The sequence below is a fragment of the Oryzias melastigma genome, linkage group LG8 (assembly GCF_002922805.2).
Source record: "Oryzias melastigma strain HK-1 linkage group LG8, ASM292280v2, whole genome shotgun sequence".
Lineage (NCBI taxonomy): Eukaryota > Metazoa > Chordata > Actinopteri > Beloniformes > Adrianichthyidae > Oryzias > Oryzias melastigma.
The window spans coordinates 2,939,772-2,951,614 of NC_050519.1; the positions used below are offsets into that span (position 1 = coordinate 2,939,772).

General features: G+C 44.7%; 1 protein-coding gene across 3 annotated transcripts in view; it reads right to left on the minus strand.

Moving 5' to 3' along the window:
* Nucleotides 1-2,701: 2,701 nt before the first annotated feature.
* Nucleotides 2,702-11,843, minus strand: part of lrrc4ba (leucine rich repeat containing 4Ba) — a 52,581-nt gene continuing 43,439 nt past the window's right edge. For all 3 annotated transcript variants that reach the window (XM_024272015.2, XM_024272013.2, XM_024272014.2), the window contains exon 3: nt 2,702-9,071. In XM_024272015.2, coding sequence (XP_024127783.1) covers nt 7,128-9,071 — 1,944 coding nt within the window. In that variant the 3' untranslated portion in view covers nt 2,702-7,127. The remainder of the gene's footprint in view (nt 9,072-11,843) is intronic.

Below are 11,843 nucleotides of genomic sequence, written 5' to 3' on the forward strand. Positions count from 1 at the left end.
GCTATTTTGGAGTTAAGCTAATATTTCAGCTACATGCTAGCTTTTTTGGCTAATTTTGATTTTTTTTTTCAGTTTTTTTAGGCTAATTTGGTATTTCGCTAATATTTTAGCTAGCTATTAGCTTCAATGTTTTTAGCTATTAGCTTCAGCCAAATGAACAGCTTTATAAACTCACAGGGATCATTTTTCTAAACACTTTTACAGAAATATTTTTTAAAGTAACCATTTGTGGTCTAAAGCACAATTTTTTGCTTATTCTTCTTGAAAAAAGTGTAACGCTAAAGCACGAGCTCCACCTAGTGGCCAAATTAAAACACCCTCCCGAAGAGGCAGGACAATGTTAAAGTCCCATATGACAATGTTTTTATTTTAAAAAACCTTCCCAGAAGTGTTTTAATTGTGATTATGAAGTTTTTAATCAAAATCCCACAACCTAAATGTCTTAAAAAGCAATTTTTCATGTTGATCTGAAGCCTCTGTTTCCAAAATCTCCTCTAAGGGGGCGTGGCTTCTGTCTGAATATGATAGATCTGTGTCTCGCTGTTGTGATGTGAAGAAGGATCATTAATTCAAACAGAGTCTGTCTGTGACAGTTTGATTGCCTGTTATTTAAATTCTCAGAAATGCAAAAACAAAATGATCTGTTCTCTTTCATAAGAAAAACGCCACACATAGATGCTAAAAACACGATTTTCATCGGAGGGAACCTCAAGCTGTATTTTACAATTTCACGAGTCTCTTACAGCTCCACTGGATTTTTAGGCTTTGAGCTCGAATGAGTGACAAAAGTGTGCATCCTGTGACCAGATACGGTATCCACAGCAACAAGGAAATAAGGCGTGTGCTAATGTCCCAGCCATTCTCGAATTAAGGACACCTTCACAGGATATAAAGCACGCGCAGAGCGCCGTGGCAGCTGGCGAGAGGGTTGCATTAACCTCCACTGCACTCAGCTGCAAATTGTTGAAAAAGGCTCCTCCTCAATCAATAAATCCCTCAGTCATTCAGTGTCAGCGAGTCGTGTGTGTGAAGGCGTGTGGCTCTAACTTGTACTTGAGTGTGTGGTCAGGTTTGATAAGTGGCTCCAGGGCAGGGTTTTCAATTTCACAGCGATGACACAGAAAAATGTCTGCACACATCTGACAAAACTTCTTCATTTTCTCATAATGTGACTGAACAGAATGACCGGGGCACCAAAAAATCAAAAAAAGAGAGCATTGTCATCAAGTCAGTGGAAGTCAGCTGCTGCTGGGGGGGGCAGATGGTGACACAGTGGCACACAAACCAGCGCTGCACTTAACAGAATCACAGAAGCTGTCATGTACGAAGACAAGCTGCAGCGTTTGGCCGGACGGCGGCGAGAGGAATAATGGCAATAACCGCGCTTATAAATTAAAACCCACTTTGATGCTTTTGGCCTCTGCAATACGGAGAGAATTAGCCCCGCTGCCGTTGCACATGCATCATTGACACCATATGTATCAATAATGCATTAAGCCCAGCTATCGCTTCACTGCTATTTTTAAATGGGGGGGGAATTATGCAGTGTGGAGCTTGCAAAGAGCTTGTAATGCAGGGGTTTACAAGTGTGTAGTACAGCCCTCGGGGGGGCTGGCACAAACACAACCGCGCTGGTCATACGCTGCACAAAACACAACCTTCCCGTCTCTGGAACCGCACAACCGTAGGAGAGGCGGCGCCGGATGGTTCGGTGAGCGTCGTTATGACTAAAAGTCGCATCACCGTCAAGGCGATTAACCTTAAATACAGCTACTGAAAAAGCGCATTAAGAATCACTTAAGCTGCACCAACAGGTGCTGCTCTAAGCTGGAAGCAGCGCTGAACGCCCTCGCCTCTGCCCGCCGTCACCCGCCATCACCATCCTGAGCAGCTTCTATGAAGACGGAAAGAATTCTGAAGTTTGGAGTTAAAGTGAGCAAAAAAAATATGAATATATGTTTTTGTTTCTCTAAACCAGAATAGATTTTCTATTTTTTTAAACAGGTGTTGTTTCGACCCGTGCCCACAACGTTACCATGACAACAGTGACAACGAGCCTCGTTTCCAACAGGTTCTTTGCCAATATAATTAAGCACATGTAAGGCAAAAAAAACTTTTGGAAAATCAGTTTAAAATCATGTTTTTGGTGCATTTAATATGTTATTGTGGTATTTTTTTTACAATGGAGGACAAATTTTAAGAAAATTAAGCCTAATTTATATATCAAATTTTTGATAAACATTAGCAAACCCAGCTAGTCCCCCATGACAATTTGTTTTATTTTTTATTTTTTAATTCCCATTATTGCTTTACTTGTAAAGTAACCAAAATCCCACAACCTAAATGTCTTAAAAAGCTGTTTTTCATGTTGATCTGAAGTTTCCAAAATCTCCTCTGAGGGGGCGTGGCTTTTGGAGCTTTAGTGCATGAGCAGCAGAGCTGTTGTGAAGTAAAGAAGATCATTCGTTCAAACAGAGTTTGATTGACAGATTTACAAGGAGAAATACTCAGAAATGCAAAAACAAAATGATTTCTTATTACATTTGTTCTCTTTTATAAGAAAAATACCTCACATACATGTTAAAAACTCAAAAAACAGGATTTTCATCGTAGGGATGAATTGACTCATGATTATAAATATTCATGAAAATACCCTTTTTTTCTTTCTTAAATTTAAATATGTATTTTAAACTTTTCCTGGTTTCGATATTGATGTTTTGATGGGGGAGTCATAATTAAAAGACTACTGGGAACAATTAAAATATATATATATATGGTTGGAGTGGGACTTTAAATATTAACTACTCGGTAAAAACAATCAAGTGCACAAACAGTTTTGATGCCTCAGCTGAAATAACGGAGATAAATTTGGTGTTATAGCAGAAACATGATCAAATTTGGACGCAAAAACCAATTTACCCCACTAGAATTTTTCTGTGCATTAAATATTTCAAAAGTACTTTGAGAAAAAGTTTGGGTTTTAACAATTTCTGCAATAACAATGCATATTACTACGTACACGAAAGGATGAAATGTTTAGAAAGTAAAATCAAATTTTATATTTAAGATGGAATGCTAAACAGACATTAAACCAAGCAACAAACTTCAAACTAATGCATAATGAATGGAAGTGGACCCAAGACAGAACCCTGTGGGATCCCACTCATAATTGTAGTGCAGTTTTTTACTTAGAGACATTTCTCACTGAATCTAATGTAAAAACTGTTAGAAGGTCAGATTTTTGATTGTTTTATAACATAAGCTTTCACCTTCGTTTTGATTCAAATTCAAAGTATTAACCTTGAAATCGCAGCTGTGGTCGTGAGCACCGACCCCCCCGACCCTCTACGGGGTTTAAAGGATGCTCTTCTGAAGAGCAGAGACCTTTCGTGAGTCGGTTTTACCCCAAAAATGCAGAGAAAGAGAGGAAAGGAGGAGGGATCTGCTTAAGCATATATATATATAAAAAAGAAGATCCAGTTTGTACTTAAAGTGTCAGTGAGAGGATCATTAAAGCCGCCTGCAGCAGGAGGAGGCAGACAGAGCTGCTTTAAAGCGGGGATTTAAAATGGAGGTTTGACCGCCCCTCCTCCCTCTTAGCCCTCTTACACAACCGCGCTCACAGAAGCCCACCTGAACTGTGCCGCATCAGTAACCGCGTGACATCTTTCACTACAGCAGCCGTGCACACACACACACACACATGCAGAAACTCCCCAGCATTTTGGGGAGAACTCCCCCTGGGTGACCGGGCGGGCCCCGTAAACACAGCACTTCCATTAAACTGATGGGAGCGTGTTGGCTGCTCTGTGACTCAGACACTGCAGCACGGTGACGGAGAGTCTCCAGCGCCGCCGCCAAAGCCTCAGCGGCACGGCCTCCACTTCACAGATCTACGCCACGACTACGACCGCAGATGGGGGCTCCACGACAAACCAAGGGTAAACGGCTTTTGTAACAGTCCTTAGCTTTCGAACAGACTCAAATCAAACACGCGACTCTTTCTCCCGTTCGCACACAGCAGAATATGTAAATGAGGAAAATGTTCATGATAGAAGCAGAAAGTTTGTGATCTGAGGAATCAAGCTGATGGAGTAAAACGCCAGAAATCAGATAATTGAAGGAATTTCTATGCTTCCCAATAATGAAGAAGTTTTTTTTCTGACTATTTAGCATTCAGAATCAAAACGTTGTGATGAGAGCTGTCGCAGCAGCAACAGTTGCCAGGGTAACCTGATGGCAGGATGCTGAGAGGGGGAGGGGGAGGGGGCTTAGAGTGAAGACACGGGTACAATGCTCAGGTTGATTGGCCACCGCCGAAGGAACACTGGCCTCCTCCCCGTCAGAGGAGCTGATGGGGAGGAGGCGCCGACGGTGGCGCATTAAACCGACGCGTAGCCATGGCAACGGGGCATTGACACAGTGCAATGAGTGTGTGGTGATGGTGATGACATTCACAAAAAGAAATTTAAAAAAAGGACACAGCGAGCCTGTAAACCAGAGCAGGGCCTTTCCTGTCCCCCTGTGCAGAAAAAAACTAACAAAAACAAAAATACCCAACCAGCAAAGCCAAGTGGGCCCCATATGGTTTAAAAGTGGGCAGAAAATGTGGGTCCTGGTTGGGTTTGTCCACAATTTCTGGGGTGGACCCACCTGTGTTTGCCCAAACTGGCCAAAGTGGGGACAGTAGGTTGGCCCACTACGCTAGCCAGCTGCCCGGTAGACAGCGTAGTGTACTAGCACGCTCCGCTGTATTGAGCTTGTGAGCTTTGCCTAAAAGAGGTAGCGAGCTCCTCTGTACTGAGCTAGCAAGCCTCTCTTTAGCGAGTTCTTCTTTAGTGAGCTAGCAAGCTCCACTTAAAAGAGCTAGCGAGCTCCTCTATCACAAGCTAGCAAGCTCCTCTTTAGCGAGCTCTTCTTTAGTGAGCTAAATCAAATCTTTAGTGAGCTAGCGAGCACCGCCTAAAAGAGCTAGCGAGCTCCTCTGTACTGAGCTAGCAAGCCTCTCTTTAGCGAGTTCTTCTTTAGTGAGCTAGCAAGCTCCGCTTAAGAGAGCTACCGGGCTCCTCTTTTACAAGCTAACGAGCTCCTCTTTAGCTAGCTAGCTAGCTCCTTTGTTGCGAGCTAGCTAGCTCAGCCTTAGGGAACTCCTCTTTAGCAAGTTAGCAAACTCCTCTGTAGCGAGCTAGCAAGCTCTGCTTTACAGAGCTAGCAAGCTCCTCTTTAGCGAGCTACGCTATAGAGAGCTAGCGAGATCCTTTTTTGCAGGCTAGCAAGCCCCTCTGTAGCGAGTTAGCGAGCTCTGTTGTAGCGAGCTACCCACTGAGTGCCCATTTAAGTCAATGTGGGCAAAACACAGGTCAGACCACCACGGAAACTGCGGACAAACCCAACCAGGACCCACATTTTCCGCCCACTTTTAGACCATATGGGCCCCGCTTGGCTTTGCTGGCTGGGGAGGACCCACTGCCGACTATTTCACATTCGTCTCATCTCAAGAGCAGCTACAAGGGATACAAACAGTGATACTACAATTAAAGTTGATCAGAACATGAAAAAAAATCAAAATAGCCACTGAATTTCACAACTGCCATTTTATGTGCCAGGTTATATATATATATTTTTTAATTTTCAAAGTGACCTCTGCTAACAGAACATCTCTCTTGATTATAATTAGCTAATTATAATAACAATAACAATATTACAATAAAGATAACACGTGATAAAAAAAAATAACCAAACTAGATAAAAAACAAAAATCAAAACACATAGAATAGTTTTGTTTTTTAAAGGAGATCTATTGTTTTTTTTTTTTTTTAATATATTGTCCTTTTTCATTAGAAAATTGTTTCTCCCCGTCTGTGTACAATACTGTATGCTTCGCTTACCTTTCCAACTGCGTGTCTGTAGTCCCTTTTAGCTCTCTGCTGCCATAAAATCCAATCAAACACGATAACACTGAGATACAGCTGTGAAATAATCCTCTGCGAAGGTGCAGTCTTCATCAAAAAGTTCATGCCTTCCGCGCCGGATCACGCCAGGGTCCCTGACTGCGTCGGTGGGGGGATGGACTCCAAGAAGCCATTTTTTTTCTTGTTTCTCCTTTAGTGTCTCACACAAATAAAAGCTTCTCTGGTATCGGATGGCTCTGGTAGTAGGAATAATAATATGTCATTGAGATTTTTGAACTAAACCTTTACTTACATGGTAAAATGTGCTGATTATTAAAAGATAATCACCAAAAAATGATTATTATTAATACTACAGTGCCACCGGATCCCCAAAGGAAAAGCAGGAACCCTTCACTTCCTGTTGGGAGGGGAAAAAAAAAATGGAGACCAAAATAAAAGTGGTCGCCACTTTCCACTTGCGAAGGGCAGTCAGGGTGGCTGTTTTATTCCAAGTTGAGAAAAGCGGAAGAGCCACAGAAAAAAAAAAAGAAAAAAAAAAAAAGCTCCTTTTTTTCATTTTTTCCAATATATATTTTCAGACATTGTACTTTTCAGTCAGAAGCTTGATAAAGATTCTTTATAATTTATTTATTTAAATGAAAATATATTTACGGTATATATAATATGTGTGTCCAGTCTTTTTATTTTTTTTAAATCCTTTGACCTTTACTGATAATCCCAGTCATCCTCCAGACAGTGTGAAAGGGAGAACAGCCATAAAGCCGCCTCTAAAAAAATACTATTTGTCGCTTTTACTGTTCCGGGCAGCTTTGTTCTCATTTCACCTGGATCTGAACGCTTCCTGGAAACCTGGGTCCACAGCGCACACACACCAATCAGTGTTTGTTATTCACCGCCTTTGCCAAACACTAATCTGACAACATGTTCAATGGCAAACACTTCCAAATATATACACTGAACGTGGCTGGAAATAATCCTAACAATCTGGACGGATCGCTGCATATGTGTGTTTCCACCGCTGGCGTCTTCGTGGAGAAGGGTGAAACGAGTCGCCCACATTCTGGTGTTTTTTTGGCTAAAAGTTGTGGAAGCGTTGTCTTATTCTGTCTTCCTGTCTGCTTCTTAAACAGAAGCCACAACACTGCGGTAGAAAAATCTGCCAATAGGAAAGGAGAGCTACAACCCTCAGCCTTGCAGACGTTCTCCTCCCTCACTTTAGATCTGAGTCTCTTGCACGTTTTCCTTTGAGCCGCTCTTAAAAAGTAGAGGCTCGTTCTGGCCCTTCCCCTTCAGGCCCTTCAGAGAGCTGTGAAGGCCCAACTGGGACAGAGGTACCGGCGAGGGCAGGGTGCAACTCGTGGGCACCCCCCCGCCAGCAGATGGGATCTGGGAGCAGGATAAGGTCTGTGATTGTGAGCACGGGTTGTTGTTGTTGTTAAGGCCCGCCCCCGGCCCCGTGCCAATGCCCAGCCCCATCATATTGTTGTTGAAGTGGTGGGTTTTGTAATAGTGGTTGAGGTGCTCTGACCGAGCCAGGTTGGGTAAGTTGACGATCTCCGGATGGTGCAACCGGAGGCTCTGCCCCCCTCCTATTCCACTGCTCCCGCCCTGCATCACCGTGGATCCTCCGGAGATGCCGCTGCCCCGCCCGCCGGCTCCGGGTCCCAGCTCGTCCTCCACGTTGATGATCTCGATGGCCCGGGCGGGGCCGTGGTGTTTGTGCAGCTGGTGCTGCTTCCTCAACTTGTAGAACACCACCAGCATCACCGCCGCCATAAAGGTAATCGCTACGAAGCAGCCGATGATGATCTTGGTGGTCTTCATCACATCGTCCAGACCCGAGAAGCCCGGCTCAGTGATCGGCACAGTGAAGGTTGGTCGAGTGGCGCGAGGGGAGGAGGAGGATCTGCCGGGAGGGAGGGAGGAATCTGTGGTGGGAACGCCGCCAAACCACAGCTCCGACGATGTGGGACCAGGGTGACCCGGAAGGAAGGTCCCGTTGATGGGACCCAGGTCGTAGCTGTTCCCTCCTTCGCCCTCCGTCTCCACGGTAATCGTAGTGAAGTAGGTGTAGTTGACGTTGGTGTCGGCAGCGGTAACGTTGAGGACAGCGGTGGCGGTGGTGTTGCCGGCCGCGTTGGTAACCATGCAGGTGTACTGACCCGTGTCTCGCAGGGTGACATTTGTGAAGTTGAGAGTGCCATCGTGCAGGACGGATATCCGCACCCGGTAAGACCCGTGGGTCATTAACGTGCCGTTGGGGGTGATCCAGTTGACAGACGTGGTGGAAGTGCTTGTGCGGCACTTCAGCTCGGCGGCCATTCCCTCGGTGACATTCAGGTCAGTGGGCGGCTCCACGATGACGGGTGCATAACAGGTAAAGTGGCTCTGGTCAAGCTCGCCGATGTACTTGCCCTTTAAGATCGGGGGAGCGTGACAGCGGGCGCAGCAGGTGGTGTTGCTCGGCACCGTCTCTTTCAACCACCAGCTGAGCCAAAGCACATCACAGTTGCAGACCCAGGGGTTGTGGTTGAGGTGGACTCTCTCCAGCTGGTGGAGCGGTGTGAAGAGATCATGCGGCAACGAGTGCAAGGAATTGTGAGACAGGTTCAGCTCCTCCAGGTTTTTCAGGTCGTCAAAGGCGTTTCGTTCGATGACGGACACCTGCGAATGCATTAGCCACAACTTCCGGAGAGCCCCCAGACCCTGGAAGGAGCCGGGACGGATGATTTCCAGGCGGTTTCCTGACAACTCCAGCTCCTCCAGCCGCTCCAGCGCCGTCAGTTTGGGAATGTCCTTCAGCCCACACATGCCGAGGTTCAAGTACCTCAGATTGACGAGGCCCACGAAGGCCGCATCCGAGATGAAATCCAACTTTTTGAGTTCGCCCAAATCCAGCCGGCGGAGCGAGGGCACGCGGTTGAAGGCGTAGCCCGGTAGATCCTCGATGGGGTTGTTGCGCAGCCACAGCTCCCGCAGTTTGCTGAGATACTCGAACGCGTACGACGGCACCTGCGTGAGGCGGTTGTCGAAGAGTTCCAGTGTGTTGAGGTTGGGGAGGCCATTGAACGCTCCAACTTCAATCTGACGGATCTGATTCTTGGAGAGCTGGAGGATTTCAAGATGCCTCAGGTGCTTGAAGGTGTCCGACTTGATAACCTGCAGGAACACATAAGAATAAAAGTTACAAAACAAAAAATAACAGAGTATTAAATGTAGTTTTACTATTTCTTAACTGCTTCCAAGCCTTTACATGGTGAAAGAAACTTTTTACAATGCAAACAAGAAATTAGATCATTCGTATCTCATCGGGGTAAACGGTATTTACAGAAAATGTTTGTTTTAAAGAATATTTTAGATCTTTTTTGGCCACAGAATATTTTTCTTACTTCACAATCTCTTCTGTTTTACTCTTTTACTGAGCGAGCTTCTCTGTAGTGAATTAGCGGGCTCCGCTTTAGCAAGCTAGCAAACTCCTCTGTAGCGAGCTCCTTTGTATCAAGCCAGCGAGCTCCACTTAGCATGCTAGCAAGCTCCGCTGTAGCATGCTAGCGAGTGCCAGTGTAACGAGCCCCATTATATCGAGCCGGCGAGTTAGCGGGCTACTATTTAGCGAGCATCTCTGTAGTGAGCTAGCGAGCATCGTTTTACAGAGCTAGCCACCTCCTCTGTTGCAAGTTAGTGGGCTCCTCTTTAGCAAGCTAGCGGGTTTGTTTTTAGCGAGCTCCTCTATAGCAAGTTAGCAGGTTCAAATTTAGCAAGCTTCTCTGTAGTGAGCTAACAGGCTCCACTTTAGCAAACTAGCAAGCTCCATTGTATCAAGCCAGCAAGCTCTGCTGTAGCGAACTAGCGAGCGCCGGTGTAATGATATTGAGCCAGCGAGTTAGCAAGCTACTCTTTAGCGAGCTTCTCTGTAGTTAGCTCCGCTTTAGAGAGCTAGCGAGCTCCTCTGTAGCAAGTTAGCAGGTTCAAATGTAGCAAGCTTCTCTGTGGTGAGCTAGCGAGTTCCTCCGTAGTAAGCTAACAGGCTCCACTTTAGCAAACTAGCGAGCGTCGGTGTAGCAAGCTCCATTGTATCAAGCCAGCAATCTCTGCTGTAGCATATGCTAGCAAGCTCTGCTGTAGCGAACTAGCGAGCGCCAGTGTAATGATATTGAGCCAGCGAGTTAGCAGGCTACTCTTTAGCGAGCTTCTCTGTTTAGTGAGCTAGCAAGCTCGGCTTTAGAGAGCTAGCCACCTCTTCTGTAGCAAGCTAGTGAGCTCCTCTTTGGAGTGCTAGCGAGCTCTTCTGTAGTGAGTAAATTCAGTTCAAATAAATTTTATTTACATAGCCCAACATCCCAAACAAAAATTTGCCTCATTGGGCTTCAGTTAGCGTAGTTGTCTTTAGCAAGCTAGCAAAGTTCTTTGAAGCGAGTTAGCGGGTTCCTCGTAGTAAGTTGGCGAGCTCCTCTAAGAATGTTTTTCTTAGTCTGTTTTACTCTTCTTTAACACTTTTAAAAATGTAACCCTTTAACACCTGAGGCGTCATCGGTGACGCTTAAACACAAAATATTTAAGCTTTTGTAACTTTTCAACCATTAACACAATCAACGTTGATTCGTAATTACTGGAATTACGTTGATGGTGTTAATAGTTGAAAGGTTACAGCAAAGAACATAAACACTGGAGCTCTGGTATTAAGAAGTTAATTGAGGGCTAGCTCTGAAACTTCGATCACACCGCCATCGCTAACTTGCGTTTAGGCGACTATTTCCAATGAAACGTCTATGGAAATGCGTTCAAAACTCATGTTCGTCCATCACTGCGTACATTTCTAAGACACTATTTGGGATCCTCTAATAACATTGAACATGTTGAAATTTGAATTATTCGCTCTGAAATTCCCTTTTCTCAGCCTCAGAATCCACTGGAATTGTGTTAATTGTGTAGTTCAAAGACCGTGTGTTATTTTGTTGTTGATGGAAATTTCCCCGGTGTTAAAGGGTTAACCAACATTTTATTTCCCTTTTTTGTGTCGTTCACTTGAACAAAACATTTCTTATTCCACTCACAAGCATTAGTGTAATGGCAGCGCTGCACATAACTTGTAACTATTTGTCAACAACAATAATTTAATGTAATGTATTGAATTTTTTATGATTTTTTTTAGCAAAAGCCAAACTAAAATAAGCTCAAATTACACGTTTCTGATTTTTTTCTGCATAAACACACAACTTCAAGATAAAGATTCTGTCGAGGAAAGAAAGTCCCATAAGCACAAGTCCTGAAAAACAAATAAACATTTATCTCTGTTTTCTAATGCCTGCAGTGAGCAGCAGCACAAAGAATTCCCAGCTGATCCCATGTACATTGTTTATTTTAAACGGAACAGAATCACTGCACCACCAGGAACTGCTCACGGACCCAAACCATCCGGACTGCTTCCTTTCAGAGACGCAGCCAGATATAAAAGTTAAGGCGACAGGATTGTTGTAGTCTGCAATCTCCTGAAACTGTAGAACTTATTACACTTGAGGGTCGGATCTGTCTTCTTCACTTATTGACATTTAGCTTTAGTCCCAGCTGCCCTTACGGGAGGATACGAGCAGCAAAATGAGCAAACCGGTATGAGGCACGGAGGTCGTAGAGGTTCAATGTGTTCAAGGACACGTCAACACCTGGGCGGGCAAGGCGGGAATCGAACCTGCAATCTTCCGATTGGGAGTCGACCACCCCAGTAAAGTGCTCATTTAAGCCAGGGGTCCCAGACTGTGGCCCACGGGTCGGATCAGGCCCGGCCCCCCACTCACTATCAGAAACACAGATCGAGAACCACATGGAACGTGACTTTTTATTCCATCCTTCTGAAGTCTGAGCTAATATGGGAGAGGATTGAATATTTATTGGTTTAATAGTGATTCACTTTTTCTTTATTTCTTTAATATTATT